General features: G+C 54.8%; 2 protein-coding genes and 2 pseudogenes across 3 annotated transcripts in view; 1 reads left to right on the forward strand and 3 right to left on the reverse strand.

Annotated features, from left to right (window-relative positions):
• Window positions 1-22,116, reverse strand: part of ART1 (ADP-ribosyltransferase 1) — a 65,678-nt gene that overhangs the window by 17,005 nt on the left and 26,557 nt on the right.
• On the forward strand, window positions 1,423-15,453 carry LOC100342857 (NAD glycohydrolase). 2 transcript variants are annotated; one of them, XM_089336748.1, is made up of 4 exons: window positions 1,423-4,120; window positions 11,029-11,144; window positions 11,409-12,171; window positions 14,903-15,041. In XM_089336748.1, the coding sequence occupies exons 3-4, from the start codon at window positions 11,466-11,468 to the stop codon at window positions 14,998-15,000; spliced, it is 804 nt and encodes a 267-aa protein (XP_089192874.1). In that variant the 5' UTR covers window positions 1,423-4,120; window positions 11,029-11,144; window positions 11,409-11,465; the 3' UTR covers window positions 15,001-15,041.
• LOC100342174 (neuronal acetylcholine receptor subunit alpha-10 pseudogene) lies at window positions 16,320-16,956 on the reverse strand (annotated as a pseudogene).
• LOC149128433 (neuronal acetylcholine receptor subunit alpha-10 pseudogene) lies at window positions 17,344-18,261 on the reverse strand (annotated as a pseudogene).

The raw sequence follows: 22,116 nt of genomic DNA on the forward strand, positions 1-22,116 counted from the left end.
TTAAATGCTGGGAAGAATAATAAGTGGCTTGCTTGGAGCACATAAATGCATTATATAAAATACAAAAGTGTGTGTTACAAATAACTAAATTGATAGTCACAATTGAAATAATATTAGCAATAATACATTTAATAGGACATTATGCATTCTTTTTTTTAAAATGTATTTATTTGACAGGTAGAGTTACAGACAGTGAGAGAGAGAGACAGAGAGAAAGGTCTTCCCTCCGCTGGTTCACCCCCCAAATGGCCACTACGGCCGGAGCTACACCGATCCGAAGCCAGGAGCCAGGTGCCTCCTCCGGGTCTCCAATGTGGGTGCAGGTGCCCAAGCACTTGGGCCATCCTCCACTGCCCTCCCAAGCCATAGCAGAGAGCTGGACTGGAAGAGGGCAACCGGGACTAGAACCCGGGGCCCATGTGGGATTCCGGCGCCGCAGGCAGAGAATTAGCCAAGTAAGCCACGGTGCCGGCCCACATTATGTATTCTGCCCAGACCTTTATAAGAAGGAGCAGAACGGAAGTAAATTATATAATACAGGTATAAATTATATGATCTGTCTAATAGATCATTTACATAATAAATGAATTGCATAGAAAAACGAATATATAGGCACTTAGAAAAACAGATAGCCAAACAGGTAGAACAAATACAGACAGTGAACTCAGTTAAGTGGTACCTCAGAAAGAAATATATAAAAGTAGTATATCATTTGATAACATGAGTGACATAATAATGGCAGGAAATAAAATAAAAATTATATTTAGAAAGAAAAATAAAAATCATAGGATACCAGAAATAAGTAAATGGAAAGAAATTAAAAGGATGATAGAGAAGAAATTAGCATATGTTACTAGAAGAACTAATATAGAGATTCCCTTGACTAGCCCAAATGTAGTAGAACCAATAATAGAAAGGGCAGGTCCTAAAGAAATTCCAGCAATACTAATAAAAACAGTGGATGATATAGACAAAGATAGGAGGAAAGGCAAAAAAAAAAAACAAAAACAAAAACAAAAAAACCTAGCAAATAAAATCCTAAGTAGGAAAAACGGAGACCAGGATGAGCGTGAAGTTTTACCAGGAACAACTTATAAGGTCATCAGCCGGCGCCGCAGCTCACTAGGCTAATCCTCCGCCTGCAGTGCCAGTACACCAGGTTCTAGTCCCGGTTGGGGCGCCGGATTCTGTCCCGGTTGCTCCTCTTCCAGGCCAGCTCTCTGCTGTGGCCTGGGAAGGCAGTGGAGGATGGCCCAAGTGCTTGGGCCCTGCACCCGCATGGGAGACCAGGAGGAAGCACCTGGCTCCTTGTCGCTCCCCAACTCGAGGAGGAACACCGGACCCTGCGCTGTTCTCCCCCCCCCCCCCCCCCGCCCTCCCGGGTTTGCTGCTGCTCCCCTCCCCCCGCGGAGGCGCGGCACACCACCGGCAGGCTCTCTCAGGGGTTCCTCAGGTGTTCCTCCTGCATGTTGTCTCTCTCCTCCTTTATAGTCCTCTTCCACCAATCCCCACGCGCTGAGCACGCAGCTCTCCTCCAATCAGGGGCAGGATCAGCTCCTGCAGCTTGTTAGTCGAATTGGTGAGGCAGCTGTGTGGAAGTTGTTTACTCCCTCTCAGCGCCATGTGGTGGGAGATCAGATGCATAGAGTTAGTCTTAGCAGTTCCAGTAGTTTAGTCTAGTCTCGGTAATACCAGTATTTGTCTTCAGTATTTATTTGTCCACAGTCTTAGTACTTATTTGTCTCCTGGGCGGTGGGCCGTGCTCCCCACACTCCTGGCTTTGGATCGGCACAGCGCGCCAGCCATAGCAGCCGTTTGGGGGGTGAACCAACAGAAGGAAGACCTTTCTCTGTGTGTGTCTCTCTCTCACTGTCTAACTCTGCCTGTCAAAAAAAAATTAAAATAAATAAATAACTTGTAAGATCACCAAAACTCCAAAAAAGGAATATAGAGACAGAGATGAAAACGCTAAAGAAATAAAAGTAAAATCCTAAGTAGGAGGAATGGAGACCATCATGAGCGGGAAGTTTTACCAGTAACAACCTGTAAGGTCACCAAAACCCCTGCAAAGGAAGTAAGACAGTTCAGCCGGCTAGAACCGCAGCAGATTCGTGATGAATTTGCACAAAAAGAGGCCTCAGATGTAGAATTCTTACTGAACCTATGGGACAAAGGAGCTCATGGGATCAGAGTAAGTGGAGAAGTAATGAAAGCCATGGTATCAATAGTAGATAATGATAATATATATGATAGTTTAGCGTTGGAAACTACAGAAGGCAGAGATAGAGAATACTCTAAATTGGATTGCGTAGCGAGAGCATGGCAGAGAGCGGTCCCTTCAATGGACCTAGGAAGCTTTGAGTCACAGATAAAGTGGACAACACAGCAACAAGCTATAAAAATATGCGCCGCCACGCCGCCTGCTGCTGCCCTGCGTGCTCATCTTGCTGCTCCCGCCGCTCGCCTTCCACCTGCCAGCCGACTCGGGCGAGAAGGCATCTCTTTTGGAAATGGAGGGGGAAAGGAGTGGTCCCTTGCAGGTAGAACACCCCTTCCTATCCCAGCAGGAAGCAGTCAGTGTTTTCTCAAGGTGCTGGTGGAAGGTCCGCACCCCTAGTGCGGTAGTAGTAGGGAAAATGTACCGAGATTCAGCGGTGCACTGCTGATCAGCTCAGCTAAGCCCTCCCTGAACCTGTGAGGTCGATTTCCTTCGTTATGGGAAATGTGACGGAGGGGACAGTGACCCGGCCCAGGTTGTGCTCCTAACTGTTCCAGAGTTGCACTTTTCTTTGTCTTTAAATGATTTCTTTATGTTTTGAAAAGCAGAGCTAGAGAGGCAGAGGCAGAGATAGAGAGGTCTTCCATCTGCTGGTTCACTCCCCAATTTGCCACAGGGGATGCAGCTTCCTCAGGGTCTCCCTCGGGTGCAGGTGCCTAAAGATTGGGGCCATCCTCTATTGCTTTCCAAGGCCATAACAAAATCTAGACAGGAAGTTGAGCAACTGGGACTCAAAAAGGCACCTACACAGGACGCCGGCACTGCAGGCTGGGGCTTCAACCCTCTGCACCACAGCAACGGCCCCAGAGCGGCACTTTTCGGGGACTGTGGGTGAACGCAGCCTCCAGCTGTGACAAACCATTGCTCCTGATTATGTAGTTGCAGGAAATCGGAGTGGAGAGAACTTGACCCTTATGCCCTCCCTGCTTCCACGCATTGGGCTTGGTGGGGTGAGGGTCCTGAGAGCCTCCTGGCTTGTTCCTGTTTGTGCAGGTGGAATATGGTCCATTATCTAGTATGTTTGTAAAAGAGATACCAGGGGCAGATTTATTGGACAGATTAATGACTGGAGTTACAGAAGCAGAACTCAGGACATCTTTTGACACTAGACAAGCTAACGGGGGAAGCTGTTTCTCTAGTTAATTGGGGGCAGCCACTTTTCAAGGTGTGTGTGGGGGAGGGGGCTCTTTCTTTCTTTGTCTCTCCCTGTGGCCGGATTTCCTCCCGAGGAGCAGCACTGGCCCAGGTCAGATGGGCTGAGGTGAGGGTTCCTGAGCCTCAAGAAGACACCAGAAAGAGGGGGGAGTTCGCACTTCTGAGCAGCTGAGAGGGGAGGGGCGGGACCGACAGTATAAAGTGTGGGGAATCCCACAGGAGTCTCAAATAGAGTCACGGATCACCACTTACCTGAAAAGGAGGTGAACTGTGGAAACTCCACAGTAAAACATTGAGTTAAAAAGTTACCACTAGCCCCAAAATAAAAGTTAAGTGGAGTTATTCATAATAAGTCAGGAGCTGAGGCAATGCCTAACAGCTCTCAGGGAGACACGCCTAATCACCCCGAGCAGACAGCTCTGGTCAGTCAGATAACAGTGCACTACAGATAATACCTCCTTCCCACGCTGCTGGACTGCTCAAACACAAATAAGGCGGGATCAAAACTCCAGCCGAGACGCCACCTCACCACCTTGCCTGGACCCCTTATCAGCTTACTGCCAGGCCTGGCTGCAGAGCCTGACCAGGCCTCTCGGCAGGGGACCTCTCCAACTTCTCGCCTTGCCATCCGCCTGGGAACTTCGAGCCTACTGCCCAGAGTGACAGCCTTCCCACGACTTCCTGCCTGTAAGTGACTGATCCGAGATCCTTCTCTGCCGAGACATGGAGCTCTGGACCTTGAACGCTGACACTCTTTTTTTGTGATCATGATACGAGCCTTGAAAACGCAGCTTTTACAAATAATGTTAGTCATGTGTTATAAAATACAGCTATGCTTTGACCCTATGTTTTGATCCTATGCAAGGTATCTGCAAATAATGCTGGAGCCCTTGATGCACATATACTATTATAATTGGATAGTCTTTGAAATTGTATACTGTGATCTCTGGATTAATGAATAGGTTCAAGTAGTATTATTGATAGTAATGGTATTGATTCCAGTAGTCCTCTAGTCATTAAGGAAATAGTGTTACTCTGATAGTTAAGTGTTATTATAGTAGATAAGTTAAGTAGAAGAGAAGTAGTTATGTTAAGCTAAGTAGTTAAGCTAAGAAGCTAAGTAGTTAAGTCATGATTAAGTAGTGTTGTTAAGTTTATTGATAAGTGTATTAAATAGTATAGATTGATAAGTATATTGATACTAATAAGTGTATTGACCTCAGTGAGCATGCTGATGAGTAGTGTGATAAAAAACCCCTGGTATGTAAGCAATAAAATCTCTCATTGGAAATGTTACTGGAGAATTCAAGGGTGCAAGGGTTCTTGTCTTTGCACAAGAAAGAATTCAGGCGTGAGACAGAGACTAGTGGAAAGCAAATAGCAAGGTTTCTTAGGGCAGGGACATCCGTAAGAACGGATGGGCACCTCTCCAGACAGAACCTGAGAGAGAGTGCCCAGTCGCTCAGACTAGGGGAGAGCGAGGTTACATGGTTGAGTGCAGAGAATACACCTGGGCAGGCCAGGCGGGCGGCTCAGCAGAGAGGCAGAGGGCTGAGGGCACAGTCCGGTTGGGGGTGGGAGTTAAGGGAGTCTATTTACCCACCTCCCCCTCTCCTCCAGGACAATGGATGGGGAGTCCTGGTGGAAGGGTTTGTAGGGTGAAAATTAGCAAATTCCTCCCCAGATTTGCTGCTCCCTGGCAGAGTAGGGGGGCTTCCTTTAGGGCGTCTGGGAAGATTTTATTGCCCCATGTTATCAGGACCAAGTATAAGGTGCTGGGCTTCTGGAGCTTCCGAAGTGGGTGCTGGTCTTCGGGCCTTTATCATACACACCTGGGCTCAATTTCTGACTTCCTACCTGACAGAAAGACAGTGTTGTGTCCTTGTGTTCCTTTCTTCCCCATGCTCTGACATGTTGCTCTTAGCGCCTGTTGAGCTACATGACAGCAGGCAATTGAGACAAAAGGGGGGTCCTGCCCTCGTCTCCCCTGGTGACCATCACATGCGGCCAACACAGCTAACCTGCCCAAGACAAGTTCTGGGTAAGGGGCTTGAGAACCTGCTCCAGGGTGTGGGGAGCAATCCGGACTAGACTAAGTTACTCGAATTAGGACTTATTCTATGCATCTGCTCTCCCACAATATGGCGCTGGGAGAGAAGTAAACAGCTTCCGCACAGCTGCCTCCAGTTCAACCAATAAACTGTAGGACTTGCTCCTGATTGGAGAGCAGCGTACTCGGCGTGTGGGCAGCCGAGTTAGGATTGGCGGAGGAGGACTATAAAGGAGGAGAGAGACGGCATGCACCAGGAACATCTATGGGGAACATCTAAGGGAACCCGTGCAGCCCCCGAGAAAGCCGGCGGTGTGCCGCTCCCCTGCGGAAGTGGGGAATGCGGCCAGGGGGAACTGCCCTTCCACGGAGGTGGAAGGGATAGTAGCCAACCCGGGAAGAACCAGCAGCAAACCCGGGGAGGGCCGAGCAGACGAAAGAACAGCGCAGGGTCCTGTGTTGCTCCTCCACGAAGAGGGGGAGCGACACAGGGGGCTGGGGAGACAGAGGTTTCAGAGGTGAAGTTTTGAGGATTAGTGCTGGAGTTTTAAGAGTCACGAGGAAGTTTCAGGAAACTCTTGGTTGGAGAGGTTTGGGAGATGTAGGAAGGTTTCAGCCACTGGCAAGTTGTGAATTACGAGGGAAAGACTGCTGTGGCCTTACTAGAAAGGCCTGTTCAGTGAGGGCCTGGGTCAGGCTAGATGACAAGAGAACTGACTTGGATAGGATGAGAGGCAGAAAAGGGAGCCTGCAAGGCTGTGCAAAGCAACAGAGAGCCCAGGGCATCTGCTTCCTCCACTCCCACACCCTCCTGTGCCTGCGGCCCCACTCCACACCCCTCCCGGTCACAGGCCAGCAGTCTCCCTGCTCTGCAATAGTCTACACTATTCACTAGGCCCAGAAAGTCTCAGCAGCATTCTGGGTCCCACCTGTGCCTGGCCTTGGGCTGAGTCCCCAGGACACAGAATGGGATACAGAATGGGACATGCCTGGTCTTGAACCCAAGAAACTAACACTGAGGGCCAAACCCAGTAATAGCCCAGAAAGGTCAGAGGCTTCTGGGAGAGGGGGTTTCCGAGAAGAGGCGATGAGATGAGTGCAGGACCACAGGGAGGACAGAGCCTGGTGGGGCTGGGAGTTTGTTCTGTAAGCAGCAGCCACACAGGCGCTGGGGCTGAGCCACCAAGCTGAGGCAGGGCAGTGCACAGAGCTCTCACAGGCCGGACTAAGCGGCTGTGGAGGGACATTGGGCTTGGTTCGGGGACTTTTCAGGGTTGGCTTTTCTACCTAGATGTGACTTACCTCTGCCGTCATCACTTCATCTCTCCATGTTCACTCTGCATTTAGAGATTTCTCAGGCTCCGCTGTGGAACAGAGAGGTTCTGCACAGGCAGAGAGCGTGGCCAGAGCTGGGCCTCACAGACACTGCTGCCGCTGCTCTCCCTGGGGACAGGGGGGGCTGCCCCAGACCTGAGCAGGGCAGGGCGTGGGGGTGAGCAAAGGGCAGGGGTCTTAGGAGGGCCCTGTCCCATGCCCAGCGCTAGTGGTCAACTACACTGACGTTTGCTGAATGATGTAAGGAATGGATTCCCAGGTGACACCCTGGGTGGCCGAGTGAGTATGGGGAGAGCATAGCACAGGAGACTCCAGACTCCCAATGGGACATAAACACTCCCCCATCCCCCACCCTCCATCCCAGCTAGACTCAGCCGGGGGAGGAGTTAATCCCAAGATGTCAGGAAATCTCCAGGAACCCAAGGCCTAACGCATAGAGCCCTGGAACCCGGGAGCAGCCTTGTTGCTCCTGAGCTCTGGCCTCACCCTTCCAGAGCCCTCTCCTCCCTCTTTCCCTGACTCAAAGCCCCCGCGCCTCTCCCCCGTCTCCTCTCAGTGTCCACTCTGCTCCCTCCTGCACACCGGCCCCTGTCAAGTTCAGATCTCCCAGACAGAACGCCCCATTTCCCTCCACACCTGATCATCATTCACTCCATGTACTAACGAGCACCTGCTCCGTCCTGGGCCTACAATAAGAGCAAGAGGAGCCTTTGGGTCTGCTCTGTAGGGAGAGTACCAACAGGGAACATGTGTCAGAGGGCAAATCTCCCACGAGGCGTTCTCCCTGCACAAAGCCACCGTGACATCAAAGTTCAAACAGTGGCTCCCAGGACACTCTGCAGGGGACGATGGAGTGGGAGCACAGGACACACGTGTTGCCTATTTCCAAGCTCACCACCCTGTGTACACTGGTGTGCTTTCCCACACCGATTGCACCTCACTTTAACTGGAGTAGAGAGAAAAACACTGCCCAGTTCTTTGTCCGCAGAGGCATGCCCTGTGTAATAAAAAAATAAAGTGAACAGAAGTAAAAGAGAAGCTTCACTTAAAAATAAAGTCTCCTCTGCTTGCAGCCCAGAGAATAGAAACCTTGTTGTTACCCTTGACCTTGCCGCCTTCTCCTCCCTGTGGCCCAGCAGAGCCAAATCTGGAGACTTCCACAGGTGACTCTGGGTGCAGCCTCAGCACCTTTTCCTTAGGCCACGGGACAACGCCCTCAGCCCACTCCACAGTTCCTCCTATGCAGGGCCAGACGCTCTCGTTCTCTACCTGTTCTCTGCAGGGCAGAGGGCAAGAAAGGAGTAGTCAGAGCTTTAGAGGCCCCGGGAGCTTTGCTGCAGACCTGTTTTGCTGTGTGCCACAGACTCTCGGCAGCACACAAACACGTGTGCTCACGCGTCTTCTGGTTGTCTGTAGATCGGCTCCTCTGAACTAGACGGCTTCAGGCTGCCGCTCCTGCTCCCCTGGGCTCCTACTGTTGCACACTGGGCTGGGACCTGCTGCTGTGGATTCATCCCGGGCTCCAGGCTGAAGGGGCAGCTCTGGTCGACAGTTTGTAAGCTTTATAACCCAATGAGAAAATTCTCTTGCTTGGTACGGGTTCCTCCCCTAGCAGACCAGAGTGACAAGGACTCGGGTACAGGAAGTGTCTTTGTAGGGGATCCCAGGTGGCCACAGGGACATGAATTCCCCTGCACTTTTGCCCAGGATGATGGCGAAGCCTCAGGCACTGAGGTGTCTGTGCAGTCCTGGAGGTGGGAGGCTGCCAGCACACATGGGAGCCATCCCTCCGTGTCCTCATGTGGATTGGAAGGTGGGCTCAGGATTAGGGCTTGAGAAGTCAGCAGGCTCAGGTAGATTCTGTTAGCCCACGCCTGCACATCCAAACTCAGCAAGATGCTAACTGACCTCGCTTGAGTCACATCCAGCCATGAATCCACCACAATGGCTAAGGCCTTGGAGCACCAGGCCTGAGTCAAGTGCTCAGCCCTTGGGGGTACAGAGTGAGGACAGCCCCGCCTGAACCCAGGGATCTGATTCTCCATAAAGGAGAAGATCTGGTGGAGCCACTCAGGATTCTCAAGTGGGTCCTGAGACCACAGACAAGAGTTGGGGTCGTTTTTGTTTTTTTTTTTTTTTTTTTTTTTTTTTTTTTTTTTTTTTCTGCCCGCTCCACTGTTGGCCCAGCATCCTGCCATGGGAGGCGTGTCTTGTGCTGTGCACCCCACCATGGGGCCTCTGGCAGTGCTGCACGCTGTGTGCTTCCTCCCATTAGCACAGCATGGACACTCTGGTCCTGGCTCACACGTGCTTTGGTTAGGCACTTTGTGTTCTTCCTTAACCTGCATCACCCACTCCTCAAAATTACAAACTCCCAGTCATCTCAGCAACCACAGCCTGAAGGCAGCAAGGATGTGCGTTCTGTTTTGGTTCCTAATTTTACCCTCAGGGCCTGCACGCTGCATTAGCTCACAGGGTGTCTGTGGGATAGATGAGTAAGCAGGACCTGAGGGAGGGAAGATCCCAGGTCCAGTTTGGGACCCGCTGGGTGTGGTAAACTCTGCTGCTACCCCACTGAGCAGAGCAGCTCGGTTCTCACCTGTGAGCTGTACACAGCAATGACAGGATCTGAGGTCTGATGATGTAGATGTACAGACACGCAGTCCCAGTGTCTGAAGGTCGCTGAGGTCTCAAAGCTCGGTCCCTCCAGAGCCGGGGGGAGTGAGAGGAGATGAGAGTGGGGGCATGACGTCATGCGCCGTTGGTGTCAGGTGCCCATCCCCGTTGTCTGAAGGGATATTTCAGCTTTCATCCGATTCCAAAAACTCAAGAGCTACTGAATACATTACTACTGCTGTAAAAGAAAAACAAAACAGAAAGACCAGTGAGTTTTCTTTCACATTCATGGACTTGAAAGGATCCACAAGAAGATGGAAACCCTGCTGCCTGTGAGGTGAGCTTAGACAGAACCTGTCAGGAAAAATCTTCTGGCCCATTTAATGCTAAAACAATGAACATGTATTGCTTTTGAGAAAGTTAAATTCAGCATTTCAAATGTTACAAATTAAAATCATGTACAGAAATGTAAAATAAAAAGCAGATGCTGTGGCTGATTTGTCGGCAGTGGGTGAGCTCCCACCTACACTGCTGGCACCGCATCCTGGGCAGAGAGTTCAAGTCCCGGCTGCTCCACTTCCAATCCAGCTCCCTGCTAAAGTGCCTGGGAAGACAGCAGAGGACAGTCCAAGTTCTTGGGCCCCTGCTCCCCATGTGGGAGATAAGGATGAGGTTCCAGGTTCCTGGTTTAGCCTGGCCCAGCCCAGCAGTGGTGGCCATCTGGGGAGTGGATCAGAGCATAGAAGATCTCTGTCACTCTGCCTTTCAAATACAACAAATAAATCTTAAAAAAAAAAAAAAAGTGTGAATGGGAACATAGGGAGAGAAAGAAGAAAGGGACTTTGTGATTCAGGTGCTGCCACCCCTGCCCAGAAAGCACCCATTGCTTTGTTAAATTAAACAGAAAACAGCAGCAGCAGCAACCCTGATCTAGTAACTTTGAGTTCCAATCTGCACCTAAGGCTGGGCCACCTGGGCCCCTCCTGGCCTCTCCCAGCGAGCAGGAGGCTGTGGCTCCCTCCCTTCCTGGGGAAGCAGGCAGCCCCTGGACTCTGCTTTCCCTGGACACAGCAAGGCGTCTCTCTGTCCCCTCCTGGAGGCAGCTGAGGGCGGGGAGGAGAGGGCTCAGTGCACAGCAGGAAGCAGGGACAGGGCAGGACCTCTGGACCGCGGCCCTGCTCGCCTGGCCCTGGAGGCCAGCACAGCCCCCTGGTGCCCTCGGCTTCCTGCACGACGGGCCTCAGCCAGACCAGAGGACGCGGCACTCACTCCTGTCCTCAGAGTTCCTGCCGCCACAGCCTTCCCTTTCTCTCCTGCTGCCCCAAATCCTCCCGCCCGCAACGCACACCTTTTCTCTCCCCGTCTCCACTTGCTGACGCCTGTGCTCCTAGTCAGCCTGCGAGGCCTCAGTCACATGTCACCTCCAGAGAGTGTCCCGCATCCCTTCCAGCAAGACGGGTCCTCTGGCCCCTCCCCGAGCCAGCGTTTCTACATTGTGTCACTCTGTGCCACATGGTGCTGGGGTGGGGGTGGCACAGACGAGGCGTCAGTGGACACTTGTTAAACTGTACGTGTTAACACTGTAATTTTCCAGGTGAGGAATTCAGAGTCTAAGGAGACAGCAACTATACCAGGGTGGCCCCAACCATGTGGGTTCCTGCCGTGGCGAATCTGCTCCTTCTGTCCCTGGGCCTTCTGGAAGCAATTCAGGTATGGCTGTCCTCCAATGGCCCCATCCCCGCAGGCACCCGAGCTCTCAGGTTCTCCTGGATCCTGGAAGGAGGAGCAGAGAGATGAAGGGCCCTGTGCTGCCTGCCTTGGGAGCACCTGGCCTGAGGGCGCAGCCGCCGCTGGGTCCCCAGGGAACTTGTGGCTGTGTGTCCTGCCTTTTTGCCCTCCTGGGGTGTCGAGGCCCCTTATGCCATGCTCGGCAGTAGAAGCCGCAAGGCATCCTGGCCGCTCTGTCTCCTGCAGGCCCAGAGCCACCTGCTCTAACTTCCGGACCTCTTCTCTCAGGATGCACAGTTGGACATGGCCCTGGACTCCTTTGATGACCAGTACATTGGCTGTGCAGCAGCCACGATGGCTGCCCTCCCGAATCTCAACCTCACAGAGTTCAAGGACAACAAACTCTATGCCGATGGCTGGGTGGAGGCAAGACAGAAGTGGCAGGAGCGCAGGGCCCGGGGCCCCACAAGGCTGCCCCCCTTTCCTGCGGGTTTCCGGGATGAACATGAGATGGCCCTGCTGGCCTACACAGACAACAGCCCCCTTTACAGGGAGTTCAACACCGCGGTACGCCAAGGGGGACGCTCCCGGGCCCACTACCGCCAGCACTTCTCCTTCAAGACCCTGCACTTCCTGCTGACCGAGGCCCTGCAGCTGCTGGGCAGGGCCCAGCGAATGCCCAGATGCCGTCAGGTGTTCCGGGGGGTGAAAGGCCTGCGCTTCAGGACATCAGGGCCTGGGACCACTGTCAGGCTGGGGGGCTTTGCCTCTTCATCCCTGAAGAAAGATGTGGCCCAGAAGTTCGGCGAGGACACCTTCTTCAGCATCCGGACCTGCCTCGGGATCCCGATCCAGAACTACTCCGTCTTCCCTGGGCAGGCAGAGGTGCTGATCCCCCCGTTTGAGACCTTCCAGGTCATCAACACCAGCAGAGCAGAACAGGGCCTGGTCCACATCTATCTCAGTTCTCTGGGCAAGCACAGTTCATACAACTGCGAGTACGTCAAAGGTGAGGAAGACACACCTGTGCGGAGTGCAGCCTCCCCCATTCCCAAGAATTTGGCAAATCACCCCCGTCCCTGCATCCATGTGACACTTACAGAAGCACAAAATCCAAACCAAGTGAGCAGAACCAGCCACGGGCACCAGCCCCTCCGCCCCTCCCAGCTACAGGGATAGTACACTCTGTCCTTGGATGCACCAAGTTGGGCTGACCACTCGCTTCCTGGGAGGTTGTGGCAGGCTTCCTGACCAGGGTAGGGGTCCATGACCATATTACGGGCAGGTGGTCCCAGGGGCAGGCAGGGAATTAATTTCTGACTGCAGTACTGACGCCCACACCACCAGTGCCAGAAATAAATAGAGCCCCCACCTAGTTTAGGGGAGGCACAACTTATGAGAGAAATAGGGATTGAGCAGTGTTGCTAGAGTTGGAAGTGAAGTGAGACGGCAGGAGAAGTTGTGCCCCAGAGTTGAAATGCAGCCTGTGGTCAGGTAGATGGAGGCTGCTCCCTGGTCCATGCTCTCAGGACTGGCCAGATGGGGAAACAGGAGGATGTGCCCAGGGGCTTCACACCAGCAGGGGCTGGGGGCTGCTCTCCTGGCTGGGCACAGCCCGGTCTGTATGGCGAGTGGCAGGGAGCTGATGGGAACTGTGGCTTCATCCCCCTCCGGGGATGCACTCTGAGCTCTAGGAGTTGGTGGAAGTGAGGAGGACGCAGGAAGGGCACAATGCAGTCCCTCCTCGGCTGCAACAGGCACGGGAGAGGCCGCCTGTGCCTCAGAGACACAGAAACAGAGACGGATAGACTCCTATGCACAACAGCCAGGCTAGGCCAGGCCGAAGGGAACCCAGAGCTCAATGCCCGTCTCTCGTGAGTGTGACAAGGACCTGACTGCTGGAGCCACCACCTGCTGCCTCCCAGGTGCACATGAGCAGGAAGCTGGATCCCGGAGGGGAGCCAGGACCAGAACCTGGTTGTTCCCAGCAGTGTCCTAACCGCTGTTCCAAATGCCCACGTTGACATGGGATTGTGCCTTCCAAGCCTTGGCTTAACCTTCTCTATACAATGCCTGACCCAAAATATTTTTTTTAAAGATTTATGTATTTATTTGAAAGTTGGAGTTAAACAGAGAGGAGAGGCAGAGAGAGAGAGGTCTTCCATCTGTTGCTTCAATCTCCAGATGGCCGCAATGGCCGGAGCAGTGCCGATCTGAAGCCAGGAGCCAGGAGCATTTCTCTGGGTTTCCCACGTGGGACAGGGGCCCAAGGAATTGGGCCAACTTGTACTGCTTTCTCAGGCCACAGCAGAGAAGGCGAGTCTCAAACCAGCGACCATATGGGATGCCAGCGCTTCAGGCCAGGGCGTTAACATGCTGTACCACAGCGCCGGCCCCCAAAGTATTTTTTAAACTGAAATCCATGCTTAGTTTTTCATAATTCACATTTTCCACACATGAAAAAACATATGCATCAAATAACTAAACGTTTTTCATTACACTTTTCCACAAAGTCTCTGAGCCCCTCGTACGTGTGGAGGTGTGGTGGAGGCTGAAGTACCCCATCTGTGGTGGGGCCTGCCCTTCCCTCCCTGTCAGGCCTCAGAGAGCTTCCAACTGTGCTGAGACCAAGGGTGGGCTGCTCCCCACCACGTCCCTCCTTGGGCCTTCTGCAGCTAACACACAGCTGCTGCCCCCACAGCTCCCCCAGACCCACCTTTGGAGGTTGAAGCCAGACCATGGGTGCTGGAGGCCTGGGCCCTCATCAGGTTCTGCCTTTTCTCTATGACCAACCTATTCTTTCTTTGGGCCTCAGTTTTCCTGTCTGTGTAATAGGCAGAAAGGACCAGATGATCGCCAAGTCCCTTTCTGCTGAGAATTTTCTCTTCTCTGGGACACCTGCTTTGCTAGTTGTTGTAAAGGAGGGGACAGGTCATTCCCAGGAGAGAAACTGCAGCTCCTACCCAGCTCTGGGCCTCTCCTTTCTCCCTTGTGGCGCAGTGAGCAGGGACAGGAAGGATACCTAGCCCCTGCCCACCCCGTGCCCCTACTCAGTGACACAGTAGCAGCCAGAGCTTCGGGCACAGCCTGTGAGTCATCCTTGTGCACCACCACGGTGCAGCTTCAACATCAGCTCTGTCCTACACACAGGGAAAGAGAAGAGCGGCCATGAGCCCCACCACACAGCCAGGAGCAGAGTTCAGACAGCCTGGCACAGGGCCAAACAAACCGCACACCAGGAGGACTCCCGGCCCTCCCCTCATTATGTCTTCAGAGCTCGAGACACTGGGAAGAGGCCAATCATGACTGCCCTCATTGTACAGGAGAGTGAGAGCCAGACACAGGAATGACTGGCCAGGGGGCAGCCACCACCAGAAGCCAGGTCTCTGCTCTGAGTTCCGATGATGTAATCTCAGCTACTAGAATAGCTTAGCATTTCCCCACCCCCTCTATGGCCTGCCCAGCAACTCTCCTACCAAATGAGCCAAATTCATCATCGCTGGGATCCCACTCCCATCTCTACCCACGTCCTGCCCACCCTGTGGTGTCCCTGTGGCAACAGAAGGTGGCAGCAAGGACCTGATGCCTTCTGGAAGGACTGGGACTCCCAGCGCCCTCTTCACCTGTCTCCCTGCTTCCCTCGATTCCTCCCTTCCTCTCTGTCCCCTGTCACATTGTGGGCACCAGCGAATTTCATGGCTATGAAACCAACCAACTGATCATTGTCTCTCTGTCTGCAGCCTCGGCTCAGGAGCGCCTCTCCACAGCCTGGTCCCTCCTGCTGCTGCTCGCCTTCCTTGCGGTGGGGCCCTTCCCAGGAAGCCCAGGCCTCTTCTGACCCACCAGACTCTGGACATTCCTGCCTGCTGCCTCTGCCCACTCTGCGGATGCTGGCCACGCCCAAGGTGTACAGAGCCAGGATCCCTGGCACACCCATCTGCTGGGACCTCCAGCTATCTCGCTTGCTCGCTCTCTCTCGCTCAAGTTGCAAGACCTGCTGGTGTGGAAAATCAGAAGACACTTTGGGGACTGCACCTCATCCAGAGGTCTAGGTGTGAGACTGTGAAAGGGGGTCAGGGTGAGAAACTCCAGGACAGACGGCAACTCACTCGTAGAAGAGACTTCCACTCATGTCAGGGCTGAAGGGATTTGAGAGTGGGGTCCCTCTAATGCATCACCTGTCCACCTGGAGGCTCCTATTCTCCCCTCCCAGCAGCCCTCTCTGACCTCTCCCACCTGCTGGGGGAGGGGCCCTGCCTCTGTGCTCCCACAGGGCCCTGGTGCTTCCCTATCACCTGTCCACGTGTTACTTCCTTGGCCAACGATGAGCTAAATGGGGCATGGACTGTTCTGACACACAGAGATGGCGCCAGGAAACGTGGGAACCAGGCAGGAACAAATACCTGTGAACAGCGGCTCCCTGCACTGCTCACCTTGGACACCTTAGGTTCTCAGATGTCACTCTGGGGCATGGGCATGGACTGGATCCAGCCTGGGAGACAGGGGCAGAGGGAACTGCAGGTTCTCTCAGGGCTCAGCAAACCCTAGTCTCTGTCTTGAGGACAAAGCTGTGACTTCCGCTCCAGTCCATGAATGCTGAGGTCCTGTCTCTAAAGAGACAAGCCACATCCATGGCTTCCACCACCACTGCCCCAGGGTAGGACAGGACACGGGGCAGGCACAAGGTACACACTCCGTTTATTATCAGCTGGGGCTTCACAGCCAATTGTCGGTGTGGCCTCCTGCTTTGCAATAGGCAATGAATCCCAAACTCTTCCCCGAGTCCCAGGGAAGGACAGGCAGGACCCAGTCCCTCTCACAGCCACCGCCAGTCACAGGAAAGCTGGCAATTGTGGTCCCTCACTCCCACCGAGAGCTCTGACAGCGGCCTGAACGCATCAATCCCCACCACTGAGCGTGGTCCTGAGCCTCCGTGGACTTCCTCCTTCCTAGGAACCAGGGGAGGGCAGACCCTGGACTTGCCCTAGCTGGGCTGCACAGACAAGCCCTCCGCTGTGGGCTATGGCAGCAGCAGCACTGGTCCTCAGGAAAGACGGCCCAGGTTTAGGAGCAGCAGGGAGAGACCGCTGGGCACCAGCTGGCCTTGGCCATCCCTGTCTGCAGTGCTGCGGCTGTCACAGGCCCCAACCCAGACCCTCACAGGGCCTGCACCAGCACCAGGAGGCTCATGACCAAGGCCATGCCGAAGAAGATGCCCAGGAAGAAGTGGTCCATCACGCGGGCCTGGCACTTCCAGTCCTCATGGAGGCACTGGGCTGTCGGTAGCTGCGGAAGGTGCTGGCAGTGGTGGCCACGTGGCTCAGTAGGGCTTCCTGGCGGCACAGACACCGTGGCTCATAGCAAGGGCCTGCTGGGGTCCGGCCCCTCCCTCAGGTGGCTGTGGGCTAGGGGGCGACTCTGGTGGCCTAGACTTCCCTAAGGGCTCCCCTCATTCCCTCACGCACAGGCCTCATGCCAGGTGTCCCAGAAGGAGGACTCCAGCCCAGGTGGACACTGGGTGGGCACTGGGACCACAGGAATACAGATTCATGATAAGGATGGTGAGCGCTGTTGAGAATGTGACCATGGTCATAGTGGCCATGTACTGCTTGCCTGCAAGAGACTCAGAGAGTGGGCAGCGCCTCCAACAAGCACTGGGTAGCCCCAGCTTCCCATGTGCACAAACAGGAACAAGCCAGGAGGCTCTCAGGACCCCACCCCACCAAGCCCAGTGTGGGGAAGCAGGGGGAGGTAAGGGTCCAGCTCTCTCCACCCCTGTTTGCTGCAGGTGCATTCTCAGGAGCTACAGTTGTCACAGCCAGAAGCTCATTCACCCACAGTCCCTAAAAGTGCCGCTCTGGGCCGGTGCTGTGGTGCAGAGGGTTGAAGCTCCAGCCTGCAGTGCAGGCATCTATGTGGGGGCCTTTTTCAGGCTGAGTTGCTCAGCTTCCGGTCTAGCTTTCTGTATGGCCTGGGAAAGCAGTGGAGAATGGCCCCTGACCTTGGGCACCTGCACCCGAGGGAGAACCTGAGGAAGCTGCATCCCCTGTGGTAAATTGGGGAGTGAACCAGCAGATGGAAGACCTCTCTGTATCTCTGCCTCTGCCTCTCTAACTCTGCTTTACAAATACATAAAGAAATCTTTAAAAAAGGAAGTAAAAAAGAAAGAAAAGTGTAACTGTGGAACAGCTATGGGCACGACCTGGGCCGGGTCATTGTCCCTGCTGGCACATTTGCATAAACCAGAACATCGACCTCACAGGTTCAGGGAGGGCTTACCTGAGCTGATCAGCAGTGCACAGCTGGCTCTCGGTACATTTTGCCTACTATTACCACACTGAGCAGGTGGACCATGCACCACCACCTTGAGAAAACACTGACTGCTTCCTGCTGGGGTGGGGAGGGGTGCTATCCCTGCAGGGGGCCACTCCCTTCCCCCTCTGTCTCCAAAAGTGGTCGTGCTCCGGGGTCTCCTCCCTACCACTCAGACACACACACACACACAGACACACGGGCGCGCCCCTCGCGCTCACCGATGAGCGACACACTCTCGGCTGGGGGCATGCTCTCCACCAGGATCAGCTGGAAGACGGTGAGCGCCAGCAGCACGGTGACGCCCAGGGACACCTTCTCGCCCGAGTCGGCCGGCAGGTGGAAGGCGAGCGGCGCGAGCAGCGAGATGAGCATGCAGGGCAGCAGCAGGTTGCACACGTAGGCGGCGGCGCGGCGGCGCAGCAGCAGCGTGAAGGTCACGTCGGGGTAGGGCTCGGAGCAGCAGCCATAGGTGAGCACGCGCCGCCGCGCCGGCATGCCCAGCACGCGCCACTCCACGTTCTCCACGAAGTCGGCCAGGCTGGCGGCGTCTCCGCGCGGCCGCACGTGCAGCTGATGCCTGCCGTGCGTCCAGGAGCCGAACGTCAGGCCGCAGCGCTGCGCGTCGAAAGGGAAGGCGGCCATGTCCACACAACACGAGCTGCGCGTGATGGCCGGCGCGTCTCAGCGCATGGCCCCGTCGTGCCCCAACACCACGTTCGTGCTGGCCGGCGCCGGCTGCTGTGCAGCCGCTCTGCAAGCAGGCGGGCAGAGTCACCAGGGGCTTGTTAAGTAAGTAGCCACCCTCCAGAGGATCTGTGACCCCTCGGGGGGAGGAGGGGACTGAAGCCACAGTTCCTATCAGCTCCCTGCCAGCAGCCATTCAGACAGGGCTGTGCACAGACAGGGCTGTGCCCAGCCAGGAAGCAGGCCACAGCCCCTGCAAGGAAGAAGCCCCTGGGCAGTTCCTCCTGTTTCCACATCTGGCCAGTCCTGAGAGCATGGACCAGGGAGCTGCTCCCACCAGCCTCCAAAGACGCCTGCCCCTCAGATGGCCCAGGACCCCTGCTCTGGTCAGGAAGCCTGCCGCAGCCTCCCAGCAAGCAAGTGGCAGCCCTGACATGGTTCCCTCCAAGGACAGAGTGTGCTATCCCTGAAGCTGGGAGGGGCGGAGGGGCTGGTGCCCGTGGCTGGTTCCTGCACACTCAGTTTGGATTTTGTGCTTCTGTAAGTGTCACATGGACACAGGATTGGGGGCCTGTATCAACCAAAGGTCTTGGGAATGAGGAGGCCGCCTTCTGCAGATTTACCACGGCAGGAACCCTCATGGTTGGGGCCACCCCAGGCCAGTTTCTCTCTCCTTTTGACTCTTACTTTCCTCACCTTCAAATTGCAGTGTTAACACGTACAGTTTAACAAGCATGCATTGACACCTGCTTACTCATCTATCCCACAGACACCCTGTGAGCTAATGCAGCGTGCAGGCCCTGAGGGTAAAATTAGGAACCAAAACAGAAAGCACATCCTTGCTGCCTTCAGGCTGTGGTTGCTGAGATGACTGGGAGTTTGTAATTTTGGGTAGTGGGTGACACACATTACCGAAGGAAATCTAAGCTCCTAAATGAAACATGTGTGTGCCAGGACCGCTATTTCCACGCCGTGGAAATGGGAGGACGCACACCGCATGCAGCACTGCCAGAGGCCCCATGGTGGGGTGCACAGCACAAGACACGCCTCCCATGGCAGGATGCTGTGCCAACAGTGGAGCAGGCAGCAAAAAAAAAAAAAAAAACAACCCCAACTCTTGTGTGTGGTCTCAGGACCCACTGGAGAATCCTCAGCAGCTCTGGTTTATGGAGAATCAGATCCCTGGGTTCAGGCGGGGCTGTCCTCACTCTGTGCCCCCAAGGGCTGAGCACTTGACTCAGGCCTGGTGCTCCAAGGCCTTGGCCATTGTGGTGGATTCATGGCTGGATGTGACTCAAGCGAGGTCAGTTAGCATCTTGCTGAGTTTGGATGTGCAGGCGTGGGCTAACAGAGTCTACCTGAGCCTACTGACTTCTCAAGCCATATCCCCTGAGCCCACCTTCCCGTCCATACAAGGGCATGGGGGGAGGGCTCCCGTGTGTGCTGGCAGCCTCCCACCTCCAGGCCTGCAAAGCTGAGTGCCTGAGGCTTCACCACAAACCTGGGCAAAAAGTGCAGGCGAGTTCATGTCCCTCTGGCCACCTGGGATCCCCTACAAAGACACTTCCCGCACCCGAGTCCTTGTCACTCTGGTCTGCTAGGGGAGCAACCCGTACCAAGCAAGAGAATTTTCTCATTGGGTTATAAAGCTTACAAACTGTCGACCAGAGCTGCCCCTTCAGCCTGGAGCCCGGGATGAATCCACAGCAGCAGGTCCCAGCCCAGTGTGCAACAGTAGGAGCCCAGGGGAGCAGGAGCGGCAGCCTGAAGCCGTCTAGTTCAGAGGAGCCGATCTACAGACAACCAGAGACGCGTGAGCACACGTGTTTGTGTGCTGCCGAGAGTCTGTGGCACACAGCAAAACAGGTCTGCAGCAAAGCTCTCGGGGCCTCTAAAGCTCTGACGACTCCTTTCTTGCCCTCTGCCCTGCAGAGAACAGGTGGAGAACGAGAGCGTCTGACCCTGCATAGGAGGAACTGTGGAGTGGGCTGAGGGTGTTGTCCCGTGGCCTAAGGAAAAGGAGCTGAGGCTGCACCCAGAGTCACCTGAAGAGTCTCCAGATTTCTCTCTGCTGGGCACAGGGAGGAGAAGGTGGCAACGTCAGGGTAGCAACAAGGTTTCTGCAGTAAGAGGAGACTTTCATTCCCCCCCCCCTTTTTTTTTAATGAAACTGCTCTTTTAATTCTTTGCCTTTGAACTTCTTCTATTACTCCAGCGCATCCCCTGTGGACACAGAACTGGGCAGCGTTTCTTCTCTCTACTCCATTAAAGTGAGGTGTGATCGGTGTGGGAAAGCACACCAGTGTACACAGGGTGGTGAGCTTGGAAATAGGCAACACGTGTGTCCTGTGCTCCCACTCCATCGTCCCCCGCAGAGTGTCCTGGGGGCCACTGTTTGAACTTTGATGTCACGGTGGCTTTGTGCAGGGAGAACGCCTCGTGGGAGATTGGCCCTCTGACACATGTTCCCTGTCGGCACTCTCCCTACAGAGCAGACCCAAAGGCTCCTCTTGCTCTTATTGTAGGCCCAGGACGGAGCAGGTGCTCGTTAGTACATGGAGTGAATGATGATCAGGTGTGGAGGGAAATGGGGAGTTCTGTCTGGGAGATCTGAACTCGACAGGGGCCGGTGTGCAGGAGGGAGCAGAGTGGACACTGAGAGGAGACGGGGGAGAGGCGCGGGGGCTTTGAGTCAGGGAAAGAGGGAGGAGAGGGCTCTGGAAGGGTGAGGCCAGAGCTCAGGAGCAACAAGGCTGCTCCCGGGTTCCAGGGCTCTATGCGTTAGGCCTTGGGTTCCTGGAGATTTCCTGACATCTTGGGATTAAGTCCTCCCCCGGCGGAGTCTAGCTGGGATGGAGGGTGGGGGATGGGGGAGTGTTTCCTGTCTCATTGGGAGTCTGGAGTCTCCTGTGCTATGCTCTCCCCATACTCACTCGGTCACCCAGGGTGTCACCTGGGAATCCATTCCTTCCATCATTCAGCAAACGTCAGTGTAGTTGACCACTAGCGCTGGGCATGGGACAGGGCCCTCCTAAGACCCCTGCCCTTTGCTCACCCCCACGCCCTGCCCTGCTCAGGTCTGGGTAGCCCCCACTGTCCCCAGGGAGAGCAGCGGCAGCAGTGTCTGTGAGGCCCAGCTCTGGCCACGCTCTCTGCCTGTGCAGAACCTCTCTGTTCCACAGCGGAGCCTGAGAAATCTCTAAATGCAGAGTGAACATGGAGAGATGAAGTGATGAGGGCAGAGGTAGTCCCATCTAGGTAGAGCAGCAAACCCAGAACAGTCCCCGAACCAAGCACACGTCCCTCCACAGCCGCTTAGCCCAGCCTGTGAGTGCTCTGTGCACTGCCCTGCCTCAGCTTGGTGGCTCAGCCCCAGCGCCTGTGTGGCTGCTGCTTACAGAACAAACTCCCAGCCCCACCAGGCTCTGCCCTCCCTGTGGTCCTGCACTCATGGCCTCTCCTCGGAAACCCCCTGTCCCAGAAGCTTTATGACTCCTCTAGGCACCTACTGGGCTGGTCCTAGTTCCTCTGGGGCAGGCGTCAGGGCCAGGCATGTCCCACTCTGTTTTCCGGGGTCTCAGCCCAAGGCCAGGCAGAGGCGGGAGACTGCTGGCCTTGGTGACCAGGGAGGGGTGTGGAGTGGGGCCGCAGGCACAGGAGGGTGTGGGCGATTTGCTTCTTAATATTTCCCATATAAATTAGCCTGTTCCTTTGCACCTTGTCATGCATTCAGAGAAGATTCTGAATACTGGCTAAAGAGGCCAGGCAGACGGCAAGTTTTCAAACTCCTTATTCCATGAGAGAAATGCACAGGGGAGCGAGGGCTTTAAGGGAGAAAGAAAGGTCCCCAAATGAAGTTGCGGTTCACACAGCAGAGGGCAGGCCACTTCCACGTGCATGAGTGTTTGGTGCTGAGAAGCCACAAGCAGCTTAGCAGGAGCAGCCAGGTGAAGGG

Source organism: Oryctolagus cuniculus, chromosome 1, assembly GCF_051225735.1.
Source record: "Oryctolagus cuniculus isolate XC-2025 breed Fujian yellow rabbit chromosome 1, ASM5122573v1, whole genome shotgun sequence".
Taxonomy (NCBI): domain Eukaryota; kingdom Metazoa; phylum Chordata; class Mammalia; order Lagomorpha; family Leporidae; genus Oryctolagus; species Oryctolagus cuniculus.

Bases quoted from the DNA above. Each gene is read 5' to 3' on its own strand.
- LOC100342857 (XM_089336748.1), top strand. From the start codon at position 11,466: ATGGCCCTGGACTCCTTTGATGACCAGTACATTGGCTGTGCAGCAGCC. The intron at 12,172-14,902 runs GTGAGGAAGACA...CTCTGTCTGCAG, and splicing joins CAACTGCGAGTACGTCAAAG to CCTCGGCTCAGGAGCGCCTC.